Genomic DNA, 18,890 nt, shown 5'->3' with positions numbered 1-18,890 from the left:
ATGGACAATTTTCTAAAGTATATCACTGTTTTTTTTCTGTAAAGAAAACACTGTTGATAGTTCATTACTGCTACTTTCTTTTTTCTTTTTTTTGTCATTTTTATTTTATGAAACTGTTGCTTGCACAGTTGTGCCGAAAAGAGCTAAAAGCAATACTTCTGAGGCTCGGCCCATTGAGATTTTCAGCAGAGCCTAACTTGTCCTACAGTGCCATCTATCGAGCAAGTCATGCTAATGTTTACACACACTGCCATGCACATGAGCTAACAGGCAAACACACATTTACAGTATGTGCCCCCCGAACACAACACATATGCAATGGTGCGCACTGCACTATTCATAATGAAGCCCTGTCTATACTCTAGCCTGATTTTACAATTGCTATAATGAAACCACATTCTCTCTCATTCACACACACACACACACACACACACACATTGTAACATAATTCATAATTCTGTATGTGCCATATTTTGAAGTCCTGTTTTCTAGTATTGTTACAGCAATGTTACATCATTTTTTAGCTGTTTGAGTTGTATGATAAAGTCACAGCATGCTTTCATATCATTGGTCACTGTCAGACAGACACTTTCTGTTGGCTTCTGGAGTTCTTCACTCTGTAAGAGACTCTTGATGTATTATAGCACTGAGTTTCAGTGAGACTGATGTTCTTATAGTTGGTGCCATATGGACCCTCTGCCACGCCCTGGTTGTATTTACACAGGCCCCAAAACATCAGAGCTTTACCTCTTTGTGGCCCAGATCTGATCTGCACACAGTGAGAGCAGCCACGTGGCTTTATAGTGAGCAGGTTTTTTTGACATTTGGCTTGGCCTTCAAATCCAAGCATCCACTCTGCTGAAGTGTCCCAACCTCTGACCTCTCTGCAGAAAGCAACAAGAGAAAAGAGAGTCAGTAAGGTACAACACATAGTGTTACTGTCTTAATGGGTAAATCTGCACTCATTCAGATTTCCCCTTTTTAGACAACCAGGGAACGATCTGATCTGTGCCATAAAGGCTTTTGGCTACACTTGAAATTTCAGTGTAACTTTTGTAAGCTGAGGAAATGATAGTTAACACTAGGTGTACTTGCGAATTTAGATTTGCCGACTTGGTTGGTAAATGTGATGTGGATATGGAAAGGAGAGAAAAAAAATGTAGACACAGATGTAGAAACTGAGATTGTACGAGAGATTTCTGGAGCCGCTGTCAAGGTGGTCTTATAAAATCTGACTGTCATGTTCCAGAAACTCTATGACAGAAGTAACCAGAAAAAAAGAGTGAATAGGGTTCATTTTCTGTCTCCGTGCGAATGCAACACGTGTCTTGAAGACGTTTCATGATGGTGAGTTTTGTTTTGTTCAGTGAAACATCTGATGTTTTATCCAGAGCAAAACAACATCCTCCACTGTCCTTTGCTTTTACTTGACATGACAGTGTCACCCTGTGCCCATTTTGTGTCAGCCCTCTTAATAAGCCGTTAGAATTTGGTTGATTCAAAATAAGGGGCACAAAATGGCACAGTCTAGTCTTGTGGTTGAGAGACTTGATCTTAACCACAGGCACCCACCCAATCCTATTTAGAGTTTGAAATATCAAAGATATTGTGAAGAGAACAGAGAAAAAAGGTTTGATAATATAATTATTTTTTACTACATGTTTCAGGTAATTCTTTCTAAATATATTGATATACCTTAGCTTTGCTCAAAAATTGTGATATTTTATAATAATGACACTTATAACAAAGTTATGGATGGAAGTACGCACAGTATGACTTGGAGACCTACACATGTACTATCCAAAACTGTATAAAATGTATTTCTACTGTAATTGTGAATTTGTGTTATACAAATATATATTATATATATATGTATATGACTATAAAAACAGTCATTTTCTATGTGTTTAAACTACATAAGAGCTGAACAAATGCTGAGGACGGTGTCACTGTACATAGCTGTGAATGAAATCCAATTTAAAATGACTCATATTGATTGTGAATGTACTCATGCTTTCTGCAGTACCTACACCTACCCAACTTGAATGCTGCTTCTTCTGTTGTGTGACAAAAAGTACTTTGACCTCCGAAGAGAGAACCGCTGTTGAGTTATAAGTTGGACAAATTTTAGTGACGATTTAACAGAACTATTTATTTCTTTATTTATTTGCACATGCAAGTTGAAATCCTTCCAGTTTTAAGTTTGAGTATTAATGCGGAGAAATGTAATTGCAGAAGTATATATAATATATATCATGTGTTTAGAATGCATTTTGCAGACGCTATCTGTACATACTATTTAAGATACAGTTTTTACAAAAAATAATATATGTATAAAATTGAAAAAATGCTGTGCAGCGATTATACTGGAGCCATTTTGGGCTTTGGGACGTACCATTTTTTCAGTATATAAGAAGTGTTTTGAATAATGTACTAAAGTCTCTATTGTACAAATAATAAAAATGTCACTATTGGTATTCTGGGTTTCTCCTGGTGCACTGAGAGCTTTGTCTTCTGGAGGGCAGAAAAGAGGGATATCTCTTTTTCTGGCTGTGTGCATCTTTATGAGTAAAAAAATGTAGGAGAAAACGGGGAAAACGATAATAAAAAAAAGAGGTAGTGGTTGGGGGAAAATAGCCGATTAAAAAAGGGAAAAAGATATGAAGAAATAAACGAGGATGGAAGGATGTTTGAGGGGGAATGAAAACAGAAATAACGCAAACTAGGAGAAAACAGGCACTGTAGGAGAAAATAGGAGAGGAAATAAACGAATGGGGGGATATAGGAGCGATATAGGAGGAGGAGATAGGAGTGAAGGAAAGGAAGAAAAGAAGTGTGATAATGTGACAGAAGGAAAGAATATACAGCCAATGGATGAGAGGGATTCAATAAGGGGATGAGGTAAAGAAAAGAAAGAGGAGGGATTGATGTCAATCGCCTCAGCAGGTATGTAGGAGATTTTGGTTTTTTCTGCTTCTGAGTGGATTAAAGTGAATCGAGGCTCTCATCATCTCAGCAGATGCTCCTTTGTCTCTCTGTCCATTAGTCTAACAGCCTGACTCTTCTTCATCCCTCTCCATCCGTCCATCTCATCTATTTCTTGACATTTATCTGAGCTGTGGATTACGGAGGGACGGCTGAGTTTGTCAAGCGGTCTCAAACACACCGAGTTTCTCATTAAGGTAGAGAATCATGTCCGAAAAAGCATAGTCCATTGTTGTGGTAAGTATTAAAAAAAAGTTGGATTTTGCACACATCAAATGCAACTGAAAACATCAGTTATTGATTTTTTCTTTTTTTTCCACACAGCTTTAATCTTGTGCAAAGTCCTAAACGAATTAGAATTTCCATAAGACAGTTGGTTCTCTCTCTATCGTCTGCACTTGTCGGCCACTGATTTGTTCACAACCTTAATGGGCACTGATGACAAGAACAGTAAATAAGTCAATTTTATGGCCAATTAAAAAGGATCCAACCCATCTTTGCTCAATATGCTCATTTATTCATCATTTAGTATGTCTGAAATATAGAAGAGTCATTTGTAAGTAAGAGTAGTGCCATTTTTTTGGAGTGCCTGGTGCCTCAGTGGATAGAGTGGGTGCCCCATGCATAGAGGCTGTGTCCTCACCGCAGCATCCGTAGGTTCGATTCCGGTCTCAGCCCTTTGCTGCATGTCTCCCCCTCTCTCTCCCCCTTTACACATGTGCTGTCCTATCAATTAAAGGCAAAAACACCCCAAAAAATCTTTAAAATAAGAATAGTACCATTTTTTTTAACTTAATACTATGAATAATTTTACAAGAGTGACATTTTTGGTCTTTGTCGTCTGTCACCAAAATCCATTATGAGACTATATGTAACATTTTCAGTGCATTTCTATAAATGGTAAATTAATTGAAAGCCAATATAAGGTCAGTCAGTCAGTCAGTCATTTTCTGTAACCGCTTGTCCTCGTAAGGGTCGCGGGGGGGCTGGAGCCAATCCCAGCTGTCATTGGGCGGAAGGCGGGGTACACCCTGGACAGTTCGCCAGACTATCACAGGGCCGACACATATAGACGAACAACCAAACACACTCACAGTCACACCTAAGGGCAATTTAGAGTCATCAATTAACCTGAGCTGCATGTCTTTGGACTGTGGGAGGAAGCCGGAGACCCCGGAGAGAACCCACGCGGACACGGGGAGAACATGCAAACTCCACACAGAAGGGCCCCCGCCCGGACCGAACCCCGTTCCAACTGGGATTTGAACCAGGGACCCTCTTGCTGTGAGGCAACAGTGCTAACCACAAAGCCACCATGCCGCCCCAATATAAGGTATATTATGTAAATAAAATACAGACAATTGTGTCCTTTGAAAAAGAACCCAATAATGACCGAGGCAGAGGTGAAAGAAGCCACCACACCAAACTATATCTGTTATTTTCTAGCGAGCCAGGACACCTAAACACATGTAATTGTTACCTTACTGTGACCATTTATCACAGGCAAAAAGAGAAGCTTTGTTATTCAAATGATTATATTTGTCCACTGATCATTTCTTAATGTTTTCTTTCCCCATTTCCCATTTTAACTTTTTTATGTGTCCGCGTCGGCAATAGTGATGACCAGAGACATTATGCTTTCAGGTTGTCCATACGTCCGTACATGCTTCTGTACATCCGTACATTGCATTTTTGTGAATGTGATATCTCTAAAAAGGAATTTCCTCAAATTTTGCACAAATGACCGCTTAAGAATGAACTGATTAGAATTTGGATGTCAGAGGTCAAAGTCACTGTGATCTCACAGTTTAAGCATTTAAAGGCTTATTATGGCAAAATTTGCACACAAATGTTTAATAGAATAAAAGGATGAAGTGTTGACATTTTATATCCAAAAGATTGAAGGTCATCTTCGTGGTTACATCATAATGTTCTGCATAAAAAAGCTCCATTATTCAATATCATATCTCAGGCACAGAGGGAGAGACATCTTGAATCTGTGCTGATTGTATGGATCTGCTGTGCTGTTAGGTTGATGATGAGTGTGAAGCATCCATATATAGCTTCTTTACAGCAACATTTCTATTTGAAGCACTGTTTGCTGTCATGGCTACATATGACTGAACAGACATGGTTGTAAACTGTAACTGTAACTTGACTAATTTACAGAGGCACACAAATGTTTTTGGATTTTTTAAAAAAAAATTTTTACCACTTTACACCACCTTATACTTCTACTCCACACATTTTGGAGACAAATATTTTACTTTTTACTTCACATGTAAATGAAAATTTGCAGTTTTTAAATATAATTCAGTGTTACAAATTAGACTAACTAATCTATTAAGTAGTCGAATTAGCTCCATATCAACCAGTGACAAGATTAAAATACTGTTTCACATCACTGAATCAGAAATAAAATGTTTCTGGAGCTTTGTCAAAAATCCAATCATAAAAAAGACTTAACTCTGAGTTTTTCTGCAGATTGAGTAATATTTTATCAAGTAGGCCTACATTTTACTGATGCAATGTCTGTACTTTTACTTCCTTGCAAGACCTTGACTTGTAAAGGAATATTTCACTGTGGTATTATTACTGCTTTTTCTGATGTATAATGGATCTGAATACTTCTTCTTCCACTGCTGCTTACTAAATGCATTATTATAAAACACTATATTGTGATATACTGTCTATCAAGATGCATGACTGGACACTAAGATAGGTATCACTGGATAATCTCTCATCCCTGTGTCTGTCTTGTACCATTCCCCACTGTTCTCCTGGCATCAGTACCCTCTGCAGAACAACTCTGCTTACTGTGGTACAGGCTGACAATTAACAATAGAGGGTAATAGTAAGCATCACACACACACACACACACACACACACACACACTCTCACACACACTCACATACACAGTGACACACACAAAAAAGCAGAATGATGTCCTTTTGTTCCCCTTCCTCTTTACCCTATCTTTTACACACTCGTTTGTACAAAATGATACTTCTGTGCGTTGACTGACCAACCCACTTACACAATCATGCATAAATTTCCCCCCACGCTGACGCATTATTTATGCCGCCATCAGTGTGTGTGAGTGTCTGTGTGTAAGAGAGGTTTTTGTGTGCTCACCAAAGCTGTCAATAAGCTCTTGTGACCTGATCGATATCAATACCAGAGACTGAGTCCATGACCTGCATTCAGCTGCAGCCTGCATACGTGTGTGTGGGGAGTGTGTGTTTGCAGATGAAATGTCCCTACAGTCCCCTCCACTGTCCACAGACAGACACAGACATACAGTAAGCCTACATTGTCTTCAACATGTAGGATTGACGTATGTCTTGCAGCCACTTTGCATTTCTGATTTTGAACTCTGACAACCTTTAGCACATCCTGACCAGATGACACATTATTCAAGTGTCAGCTGGCAGTTGCGCTTTTTGCTCCGTGTCCGATATGACGGTACTGATTGCCACCATAATACTGAAATTGTAATACAGTCACAGCTGTGTGTTTATTGAGTATTTTACAACAGCTCGAACATGGCTCATAATTAAGGACCGGAGTTGTTTTATAATGTGAATTTCTTAATGAACTGACAGTTATATTATGCGACTGTTACCAAATCACTAGAGAACAGGAAGACTCCACCCGCCTTGCAACAAATCACAGGAAGTTTATCGAGTTATGATGACTAATGTCTTAGCAGACAAGTGCATGCTAAACTGAGCAAAAACAGCAGCATTTGCATTTCTCTTCTTGGCTTTTCCATTGAATCTGAGTCCAACATTTACTGGCATATGATTAATGAATTAGTCTCTTTGCTTCCTAAATGTTTGACATCCTGCATCAGTCACTCAGTAAGTGTCTAGCTTTGTGGAAATACACTTTTACCGTTAAGGCCCAGAAACACAAAGCCTAAATCAAAGAACTAATGCAACTATTATGCTGCCTCACGATGCCTGTGTCTCAGCCAAACAGTGGTACTTGAACACAACATAGAGACTACGCTGAAAGGCTAACTAGCATGTACATTGTGCACCTGTGTGAGAGGAAATAACACCATATAGTGGCGACAGTTTGTATCATTCAAAAGAAAAGCCTGAGATCGTCTGGATGGACCCAAGACGCTAGTTAGCCAGTTAGCACATTAACAACAACAAATGATGTTTCAACCACTACATGCTATTGGATAATAACACAATCAGTTGCAAACCATTTGTGCTAAAGAGCTAAAAAATTATCTCAGATAATATAAAAGTTTTTTTTCAGTCACACTCCCTCTTGACCTTAAACATTTGATGGCTTTCCTCACTTCTGTTTCTCTTCTCGTGCACTGAGCTGAACCTCAGTGAGCCCTGAATCGCAGTGATTTTCATTCACCGATGGGCTCTGCTGTCTCTGGCATCGACTCATTGTACTGAATTGGCAGAAAAACAAAAGAAAACAAAGGTGCTCAAAAGCACACCATAAAAACTCGGGAGACAGACGTTCACAGACAGCCCGACATTGACTGATAGTCAACCTTTGGCTATGACCCTTGACCCTTGGCTTGTTTTAAAGTGGAGGTTTGACTTACAGTGACAGCACCAATTATTTTACATAAATTCATAAAATATTTAATTATTAATAGATAAACAATCCAATCTAGACTGTTAGATGCTTAAGAATTTGGCATTGGCTTAATTTTTGACTGTGTTATTTGTTTAACCAAACCAACCACCACACAGAGACACTCATACACTTACGGACCATTGGTTTTCTTTTCCTTTGGTACAAAAGCTAATTAGAAGCTTTGTTTTGGGTGAATGAGGCCTGGATGGTTGACTTGGATTTAGGCTGAAAGGCAGGGGACTAGCCTGGGATAGACAGCCTTTAATCTACTCAGCACAATAAAACTGTTTACCATTACAATACTACCAAACACACACAGGGATGGACTTGCCTGCTCAGTTGGTGGAATTACATCTGTGACATGTGTAAGTTTGCCCACACCTTGCTTTTTTTTAGATTGTTTTAGTGTTTTTGCATTTCTTTGTGGACACCATGCATGCACAGCTCACACACACAACATATATTTTGAGGACAGGTTACAAATAGGCTATCCATCTCTGGGAGACTAATCAGTGTTCATAAAACTCAATCCATACTCAGGGTTGAGTGGATTAGATTCACATCCAGTAGGTGTCCTGGAATAAAACGGGCTTTTATCCACTGCACATAATATAGCTGTTTACCATGATAATACTACCAACATGCACGAGGAGCCTCTCTACCCTGCTTTAATGGTGCGGTGCGGGGAGAGCACGGATGTGTGTGTGTATGTGTGTGTGTGTGTGTGTGTGTCTGTTTGTTCATCCCGCAGGACCGCCTAAGAACCGGTCGGACAGCGTTTGGAGTCAAGTCACCTGAATGAAGAAATGGAGGACTAGTTTTAACAAAGCGAGACAGAGACGGAGAGCTAAAGTGAAAGAGAAGAAGAAAGAGAAAACAAGCTGCGGGTGCTAAGTCCACGCGCTCACTGTCAGCGTCTGATATCAACAGTTTCGTGTGTTTTTCCCGCCGCTGTGACGGTTTTCTCGGACTTTCTAACACTCCTTAAAGTTTTTTTTTTCTTTTGGTGAAACGACAGGTTAGTGTAGTCTGTTGTCGTGTCAGTTTGGTGTCCCAGTTTGGAGGCAGGCTGTCCCGGGACAGACGCACACATCTGTAATAACAGATACCGTCACAGCCACACAGACACAAGCCTCGGGGGAGGAGGACCGAGCGTGTCACCATGCCTGTGCGACAGAAAGGTACTGGAAATTCTCGTTTAAAATCTTTCTCTGTAGTGTACACGCTCTCATATTTTATTTCGTTAAAGAAACGATATCGAATTCATCACTTTACAGCCACTTTGAAAAGCTGCGTTTGACGTCGTTTCTACCGCTCAGCAAAGCGCTCTTCCTCACCAGACTTCCCTAAAATACCTGCAATTTCACGCTGAGTTGTTTATTGGTGCACGCACACAATATTTAGATTGTAATTGTAGGCGTTCTACTAATGATTTAGACATTTTGACAAATTCGGCACACAATTTATCCACCAAAAATTATTTTATTTTGTATTTATTTATTCTTCTTTTACTAGTTTACAAACCTTTATGTTAGTACGACACAAAGCAAGAAGTAGTCTACCGTATTAACGTGTGTGAATGTGCAACATCTGAAAGCATGTCTTTGTATGTGTGGTTTTAGATGCGTAAACTATGCCTGTTGACATTCAAAGAAAGCGGCATTGTTGTGGCTGTCAGTGCTTCCGGTTTAATCAGCTGTTCAGCGAGCAGTGTAGCCCGGAATGTAGTCTGTACTTATTTTACACCATAAACTCTGTTGTCCTCATAACTCTCCAGATCAGAGTTACATAAAGCCATAGCAGTAAAACTTAATTGCCTGGAAGTTATAATTTAACAGAATGCACATACTATTACTTCCCATAAATAGTCTGTATTTCCCACAGTTTCCCTTATAATTAAAGATGACTTAAAATATCCCTTAAAACTTTTTTTTTGCACCTTGATCCATCTCTTTTAAGCAAAGAATTGCTACATCCTTGCAATCTGAAACCTTATGTACTGTTCATTTGTAGTTGCTTTCAATTTTGCAATTCAACATTGATGTCAAACATTGAAAACAGGCAGTAGCAGAAAGGGATAGAAAACAATGTTCTGGCACACCTGAGTCCGCACTCACTATATGTAGCCAGGTGTTATCAATCTGTCTCTATTAATTTCACCCTGATAAAGAACCTGTGAGTCTGCAGCCAGAGTTGTATCCATGGTAATCCTCAATGAAGTAGAGGCTTCAATGTATATTAATCTTCTTGCTCAATTTAAGAGTGCAGGAGGAATTGTATCTCTATTTTTCTGCCATTAGTTTGGGGGAATAGGGTCTTTGTTATTTAACTGTATATATTTTTGTGTTAGATGCTCAGCGAGCCCTGGAGCTTCTTCAGCAGTACAGGACCAAACTTGACCAGAGACAGCAGAACCAGAGGCGGACCAAACAGGGTCCTGTAGAGGAAGACTCCCAGCTGCAGCAGTCCCTGGACAGAGTCATCGATGTCTTCCAGAGTCAGCTCTTTAGCGCTCTGCTTGGTAAGGATATGTGTGTTTGTTCATACACCAGGCCATCCATCAACGTATACCAAGTATTACAACATAAATTGCTGATTTTTTAAAGCCTTTTTTAACTTTTTTGGGCTGACCAGCATGTTGACCATCATCACTCTTTTATGCTTGGATTAAATATTTCACAGTGTGAATGCAGCCTAAGGATGGCCCTTTTAAAAATAAGCTCTATTTGCGCTATTTTCTGTTAGGTATTTATTGTATTTTAAGGCATCATAAGCTTTAGTTCTAGGCATGTATTGCATATTTTCCTGCACTAGATTGCATTTTACAGTATATTCCCAGCGATCAGGGTATTTTAATCAGTGTAATGTTAGATTGAAAGGTTTCGTCTGCCAAATCATGAACAAGCTCTTATATAGAGGTTTTCACTGTTTTCCACATTTTCTCGATGATGCAGAGGAACTGGGACGTTGTTTACGGGAAGAGGTTTTAGTTGGATGCTTTTTCAAATTAATCTTTAATTACATAATCTCAAAATCTTGGCAAATAAAGCACATACAGCAAATACAGCAACTTTCTGTATGACCAGATGACACTGTATTTTGTGATTTTGGTGAACTGACCTTTAAGCTTGATTCTTGTGCTGGTCTCAAAAACAACTTCATGAAGTCATTGTTGCCACGCTGTAGCTGGATTTGTTTGTCTTGTATTTATGGGTTTAAGACTCTAGGCTTGCACGTCAGAGGAGAGAAGGCTGGAGCACTGTGGTAGCACTAGTTTTCAAAATGTCAATAAAATCTTGTGCCATCAAATGACTGTTCACAAGAAAATGAAGATCAGAGCACAAACATGTAGGCGTGAAATGGCCTGTCACAGAAACACAGGACCCTTTGTAGAAAGTCATCACATATTTAGAGAATGTGTAGAATGTATAAATATTCCCCCAAGAGCTGACAGTCTGTGTCAAACTGGTTTTAGTTCTGCTTGTGGTGAGCTATTGCTTACTGAAGAAAAAAACACTGGGCACATGTGGTTCGACAAACTGGTTCTAAGTCCCTGCTTTGTGCCACGCCCACACCTTTAGCTCTTACAGTAACACTCCTTTCTGTGTGTGTGTGTGTGTGTGTGTGCGCATGCTATTTACTAACCATGAGACTGAGTTCCTGTTTGTGACTTTGACCTTTAATCAAGCTCTCTCTGTGTCAAAGTTGTATCTTAAAACAGCATCATCTCTCTTTTTTGTCAGTATTATTAGTTAGTTAGTTATTAGTTATTATTTAGTGCACTTATTGGCTGTAATATGAGTTTGTGAGCAGGAAGTTGGCACTATTGCTGTATTGTGAGAAATGGAAGCTAAAAAAAACTGAGATCAAAAGAGAAAACTAGGCAGTGCCGATCAAGTATGAACCAAGATTTTGTTACTGTGTAGCCTCAAATGTTTGCAGAAACATTAATGCACTGTGTAACTGTAATTCAAGGTGGTTTGTTCACAGCCAGCCACTGTTTTTTTCTCTCTTTTCTTTTGGATGAGCAATTTATATTTTGCCACCCTAGCAGTTTTTTTGGTCCAGTGCTGCACAGTGCATTCTGGTATTTATAGATTTTCAACTTCTTGTGCAAAAGCAAATGCCACAGTCCTTTTTTCACTTTTCTCTGACCACATAGCACCATTTTGTTTGTGTTTGCATCTTTCTATTGCATACATGGCCTAATTTTATAAAAAGACCGTCTTTCCCATCCACCGCCTTTCCTGTGGTGAAATATTTCTTTCACTGTATATTCCCTGTCCTCTTCCCACAGATTTATCTTGTTTGTCTTCTTCTTCATCGTCTCTTTTATGACCAACAAACCTCTCTGAGTTGGTAGCCTGAGCCCATCGTGTGTATAATTTAGCGCAGTACTGCCTGTCAGTTCTGTAAGTGGAGAGGGGGAAGTGAAACCTCCAATCATAACGGCCACATTCTGTCATTGTGCTTACCTCTAAATAGGGAAATGATTGTGGAAAGAACTATTCCTCTTATAAGTGGGAAACCCTGAGTACTTCAGGAGCTCCTGGTTTGCAGTATATGACTGGTGGCAGTATACTAAAGCTGCCACTAGAGGTCACTAGTGTATTAGCTGTATTTCTTTAGTATTCACTCGACAGTATCTCAGAGGTAAAAAAGCATTTTCTTCTGACCGGCTTCAATTTGCGAGTGTCTGACTGAATATACCATACATTGTTGTTTTCGTCTGTATTTCAAACAGCTTTACAGTGCTGCAGCCAGTGATCTTTATAGCTAAATTTGACATTAACATTTCCATCAACTGCTTTATCAATCAATTGTCCAGTCCATAAAATGTCAAAAAAATGAGAAATGTCCATCACAATTTCCCCAAGCCCAGAGTGAGATTTTCCAATGTCTTGTTTTGTTAAACGAACTGTCAAAAACACAAACATATTCCGTTTATAATAATACAAAACAACAGAAGCAGCAAACCCGCATTTTTGAGAAGCTTAACTTGGGTTGATAATAGTCTTGACAGATGAATTGATTATTTAATTGGTGCTTCATTTTCTGTTGATTGACTGATCAGCTCTTCCTTTCCGCTCTGTGTCCTGTAAAAATACATAGCCTTAATGTTTTTGAAATTAGTCTTTCATATAACTTCTTGTTTTGGTTTCAATCATTCATCCATCCCCCTGTGTTTCTTTACCTTATTTACCAATCCACTAAACCTTTAAGTCAATCATCATGGCTAATCTCTGCTCTTCTCCTTTCAGACATTCAGGAGTACTACGAGCTGAGCATCCTTGCAGACAGCAAGACTTCTGCAGACGAGACACACAGTCCATGGACCCCTCCTGCCCCCTGTAACCTGCCAGCAGAGCTGTCAGCCCAGCCACAGTCCCCCTCTGGTCCCCTGAGCCCACAGGCTTCTGGAGGATCATCCCAGCCAAAACCCCTGACCCCCAAACCCAAGTCAATCAAGTCCCATGCTGCGCCACTCCCATCCGGCACACCTGCAACAAAGCCAACTTCTCCTACCACACAGTCCTCCACACCGCCGTCACAGCCAGCCAAGGTCAAGTACCGTGCTCCTCTCCCTCCCATTAATCTTGAAGCCTCCAAATCACTGGCATCAGAGACTCCTTTGCCTTCCTCTCCCTCTGCTGCCCCATCCCCCGGAGTCACAGCGAATGGTGTAGAAACCCCTACTGGCTCCATGAAAACACCTGCTGCAGCTTCCCCGAATGAAACAAAGCCACGTCTTACTTCCACCAACTCTAATGTTTCATCAGCAAGCTCCACCACCTCTGCCAATCCACAAAGCGACTCTGTCTCTCCAGACCTCAACCTGGTGACTGTCTCAGCCCTTGTCTCCAGCACCATCCAAGCCTTAGTGTCTCCAACCATTCCCAACAAACTTAGCCCCACCAGCAACACTCCTGTCACCAGCCCGGGTTTCAACAGAGTCACAGATGCAAGTGGAGTCTCTACAGCTCTTGTGACCACCAAGGACCCCGGCCAAGGCAAAGTGACTCCCAGCACGAGTCCAACCAGCCCTAATCAGGGGATATTTACCTTCAGCAGCCGCAGCCCCACAGGGCCTCCAGGGCCTCTGACTAAAGGACCTCATCTGAGGTGAGTCCAAAAAATGAGCATACAATTTAATAGTTAAAAGGGGACATCAGCAAACCAGACTTTAGCGTGGATAATGGAAATTTTAGCAAGACTTACTTTTTTAGAATCGGTGAAAATCACCACAGCAATGAATAATTAACACCAAATATGCAGACAAAGAACAAAATAAGTATGACATCATGCACCTTTTGATCAGTGTGCTGACACTGATGCAATCCTGTTTGTTGATACTTTGATTGAATATAATGTAGAAAAAAATATGCTGAAACTATAAGAGCTTTTTCATTAAAGGGGACTTATTATCCCTTTCCTTGTTGTATACATTGTGAGACGTTTATATTAAATGTGGCCAAAGTCTCAAATAATGAGTTAAACATATGTTAAAGTAACTCCTGTAAGCAAAAACCTCAGGTTTCAGACCAATCTGAAAACTGTTTCCAACATTTTTTTTTCTACTTTCATGACAAGCTGATGTCAGCTCGTGACAGATTTCTTTATATGGTCATCTGCCCCAGGCATGCTATTTCAAGTGTTTACATACACTGCTACACGTCGCTTACCGTCATTCCTCGGCTGCAATGACAAGAACTGGAAACACTGACCGATCAGAGAAAACTGGGCTCTTAAAGAGACAGGTGCTAAAACTGACCCTCTCAGACAGGGCGAATACAGGCGTTCCAGAACCAGTATGAGAGAAACTGATTGATGAAAAGTGTTTTTTGACCATTAAAGCCTCAGTAGAAACCAAAAATACAAACATGAATCTGAGAGTAAGCATTATAGCCCCCTTTAATATTCCACCAAAATTTTAAACAGATTAACCCTTTTAAGAAAAAATGTACTAAAAACTTAAGTATATTTTTTCATTGAAAACTCATGCAAACACACGATGCTGTTGCTATAAAATGTATTTTTTTGTATCATAAAAATGCATGTACTGTACTGTATGTCACACTGGATTTTGTTTGTTGTTGAGAGTTCAGGTGTAGTAGTACAGAATAATAACTGACAGTTTTCAGAGTTCACCTCCAGACATCTTTTCTCCTTGATCTCTGTTCCCAGTCCAACCAGCCCTGGGCCAGTAAAAGTCACCTTCACTAGCCCGAGCTATGGTTCAGCCAGCCCAAGGCCAGCTTCAAGTCCACTGACCCCTATCAAGGTAAGACATTTCTGGTTGTTTTGTGCCGCCGTAAACCTGCAGGAAATCCCTCCACAGTAAAAGCAGACTAGATATTACCTGCTGTCTGAAGTTGTAATCTCAGTTGTTGGGTGCCAACCTCTGAGGTTACAGTACGGCTGCACTGCCTCCGAATCTTAATCATGATTCTGAAAAGAAGTAAGTTTGTGTTTTATCTCTTGAGTCTTGGAGAAGCTTTTTAATTAAAAAAAAATATCTCCTTGTGCCTCGGAGATCATGCTGTGTTGTGATGTACAGCACTGTATTGATGCTTATTTGGTCAGGTTGCAGAAATTTACTAGTATTATTCATGGTCCTATCATAGCCCCAACATATATTTTATATTCAAGTTTTGTGTTGCTGGGATCTGTCAGCCAGTAGATAAAATTCTTGTGATTGCCTGCGCTGCTGCAACATTGGCGAAATGTTGCTTGCATTATTAATGCTGTCATGATTGTCAGAACCAGAGGTGGATAACTATTTTTTTATCTTCCTAACCATCGCTGATGAGGTTTCCTTGATAACGGCATTTTGTTTTAGTTCCAAAGGTTTTTCTTACACCGTGTTACATCACGTTTTGTTTCTGCCTGTGCAGTTTGTCATTTGTTGTAACACTGTCTTGTCATTTATGGATGTAGCTTATGAGGAATTTAGGAGCACAGTTCACCTTGCTGCAGAAGAATCATTATCATACAAGTTAACATTTCTTGGAGCGATGACTGGTAATTGTGGTTTTCCCCATTATAGATCCTGAGCTTTTCAGTTAGAATTAGCCTTGAATCAATGTTTCATCTCTAACATATCTCTTCTCCTTCATGGAAATAGTTTTGATTTGGACAAAACACTAGTGACGACATGTCACCTCTTTAACTGCTACAAAGGCTGCTGGTGGCTGCAGAGAGCAGAATTAGATAGACAGATCGTTTATGCAGGCTGGTTGTTTGAACACTGGCTTACACTGCATTACATAAGATGACAAGGGGAATCAATTCAGTTCAGTAACATTTCATTCTCCGGTAGATTGGTAGGACGAGTTCAGAGATGGGCTCATGCATTTGATTTCATGTGGTTTGGGCTCTTTGACCACAGGCTTAAACTGTACACATTGTTGCTATGAGCTTCACATCTCTGGAAAATGGCTGTATGGCAGTAATGGCAGTATGCTAACGCTGTTTTCAATACAGTACAGTATTTGCATTCTGCAGCGTTCTTCCTGCCAGCTAATTAATGCTTGCATTGGGTTGGGGTTGGTGGTAACTGCTGCTTGTGTGCTCCTAATTAATTTATCCAATAATAAATAAGAAACTGGGGTGGCTCATTTAATTTTATTTGAAATGTAGCCTACAGTTGCTAGTTACCATACAGAACAGGGAATTTGTGTTTAATTTACTTAAGTTCAAAGGGGACCTATTACACTTTTCCTTATTTTCTGCCATAATTTCGCAGTGTCGGATGTTCCTATTAAACATTGCCAAAGATTCAAATAATGAGCTAAATGTATGAAAAAAATAATCCCTCTGAGCAAAAATTTAAGGCTTCAGACTGTTTTAAACCCTCTCTTTCCAACGTTTTATTCTTCTTTGGCTGCAAAATGACATCAAATGGTGACAGATTTCTTCATATGGTCATCTGCTCCAGGCACACTACTGCAAGTGTTTATTTAAGTATCTTACACTGATACATGTAGCTACATGCTAACATCAGGGAAACACAATCCTGGTTACTGATGTTGTTAATTTCTCCACAATTACAGATTATATTCCGCCGCTGGAACATGTCTGTTTTTGATGATTTTGATTTAGTAGCTTTTGTTGGTGTTTTTTAACAACAGAAAGTGCAGCTAAAATCTGTAACAGTCATTACCTGGCTGCAAGTACAGTGCTACATGTAGCTATGTGCTAACATAGGAAAAAACATATAATCTTGGTGGCTGATGTTGTTCATTTCTACTTGATTTTGTATTGTGTGCTGGAACATGTACAGTTATGTCTAGAAGGGTTTATTGTTGATTTTTTAAGATATTTTTGGGGCTTTTTTGGCCTTTATTGGATAGGACAGAGAATAAGTGTGAAAGGGGGAGAGTGAGGGGACAACATTCGGCAAAGGGCTGAGGCCAGAGTCGAACCTGCAACCGCTGCGGCAAGGACTTAGCCTCTGTACATGGGGCGTCTGCTCTATCCACTGAGCCACCAACACCCCTTATTGTTGATTTTTAATGGGAAAAAATACTCAGTCAAAGTCAAAGTCATTCCCTGGCTGCAGTGATGATGCAGAGGTGCCAAGGTACAGAAAAACTGGAAATGCTGACCGATCAGAGCAGACTGTTTTTATTCTTTTTTTTTTCAGGAAGGGGGCCTGAAGAGATGAGGGTGAATGCAGGTGTTCCAGCACAGACAGTATTAGGAAAAGTACTTTTGAACAGTAACCTGGAAGTGAGCTTGAAATTGAATGAAACACATTTTTTGCTCAATATCTGTTACTGAACTATTTATTAAACGGCTGCTGAAGAAATAATGTTCATTAGCACAACCCATTGCAGACAGTCAGACAACTGTTGGCAGCAGTGAGTATCATGAGAGAACTAGCAATGAGTGCAGAGCCAGTGAGGGTGGAGCCGGCCAGAAGTGGAGTAGGACAGGAACAGAAACAAATGTAAAATTGGGTGTGTTTGTTTTATGCAACTGAATTTTTTAATGTGCGTCATGTACAATCATATCTCTCTCTGCAGTGATGGTCTCATATCTTATGTATAGTACAGTAACATCAATTGTAGTTATGTTGTGTATCTGGAAAAAGCCTGGTATCCTGAGTGAGTGACATCCCATCTTTGTGTGAAGCTTCAGGGGGCATACAGAGCTTTAACTTCGCCAATACCCAAAGTTGAAAGTAGAGCATCTTTTGCTATACCGCCATTACTGTTCACTCAGACTAAACCCCCACTCCTGCCAGAGACTGACCTGATAAAACAGCACAGAGTGGTGTGTGTGTAGTATAAGTATGTGTGTGTGTGTGTGCTTATGTCTGTGTATACGCGTCTGTCTGCGTGAGTGTTTGCCTGTGCATCCATGTGTATGCGTCTCTGCGCCTGTCTCTGCATGTTTGCCTTTTTTTGTGTGTGCTGAGTGTGCTCTGCTGCGCGTGTGTGGCTATATATTCTGAGCCATGCACTCTTTGAGGTCAAAATGTGGCTACCAGCTGCCATAAAACGGAAGACAGCAGCTGGAAAACAAGAGGGCGGGTGGAGGTGCACCGGGATAGCTGCCATGTTTCCGAGTCGGCCTGTATTTTAGCGGAGAAGTCCTCTCTGGCTGCTCCGATGAAAGGACAGGTGGAGAGGACATGAGAAAAGGAAGAGAGGGAGATTGAGGGATGAAATTGAAGGAGGAGACAGAGACAGACAGACGGCAGAAGGATGTCACCAAAAGCAACAAGCGGCTTGAGTGGTGGAAGTTGCAGCTGGAAGATGTCTCGGTGAAAGTTTGCCAGTCGGACTGGTGAGGATGGACTGCATCTGCATCCTCACTACTAAGGTGAGACACAAGAAGAGAGCAGGATTGGAGTAGAGCAGAAGAGAATGGCAGACAAAATAGACAGAGAAAACAGGGTGTGACAGCAACAGCCTCAGCCCAAGTTTCAAATAACTAAATTATTTAGGTTTCGCAATCAGTGTCCCTCATGATGTCATTCACTCATTCGTTTACAATCTTTTAACGTTTGTGTCGAAATTGTGTGTGCATTTCTCACATGATTAATTAATTATACACTGTCATCAGCATAGCATGATTTTTAATCTAACGCGGGACTGAGATCTTCTGTCCTTTTGGGGGGATTCCACTTAAGACATCAAAACGAAGCATTTGACCATAAACTACAGGCACAGTAAATGATAAGAAACTTAGTGCTCCTATTACCAAGTAGCCACGTCAGACTGGTGACAGGTGGCTTATTGGACAGATGGTGTGCTGCACTTTTTGAATGAACAGGCTTT

At 40.3% G+C, this 18,890-nt stretch overlaps 1 protein-coding gene across 3 annotated transcripts in view; it reads left to right on the top strand.

The window, feature by feature from the left end:
- The first annotated feature begins 8,397 nt into the window (after positions 1-8,397).
- The window catches only part of LOC121964149 (disks large homolog 1-like), a 136,926-nt gene continuing 126,433 nt past the window's right edge, over positions 8,398-18,890 (top strand). For 2 of the 3 annotated variants that reach the window (XM_042514381.1, XM_042514374.1), the window contains exons 1-4: positions 8,399-8,783; positions 9,953-10,123; positions 12,864-13,725; positions 14,788-14,884. In XM_042514381.1, coding sequence (XP_042370315.1) covers positions 8,765-8,783; positions 9,953-10,123; positions 12,864-13,725; positions 14,788-14,884 — 1,149 coding nt within the window. In that variant the 5' untranslated portion in view covers positions 8,399-8,764. Of the gene's footprint in view, positions 8,784-9,952; positions 10,124-12,863; positions 13,726-14,787; positions 14,885-18,890 lie in introns of all 3 variants that reach the window. The other variant, XM_042514371.1, reaches the window with a different exon arrangement.

This window comes from Plectropomus leopardus, chromosome 3 (assembly GCF_008729295.1).
Source record: "Plectropomus leopardus isolate mb chromosome 3, YSFRI_Pleo_2.0, whole genome shotgun sequence".
Lineage (NCBI taxonomy): Eukaryota > Metazoa > Chordata > Actinopteri > Perciformes > Serranidae > Plectropomus > Plectropomus leopardus.
Note: the sequence above shows the minus strand (reverse complement) of the source record. Positions and strands in the feature narration are given on the sequence as shown.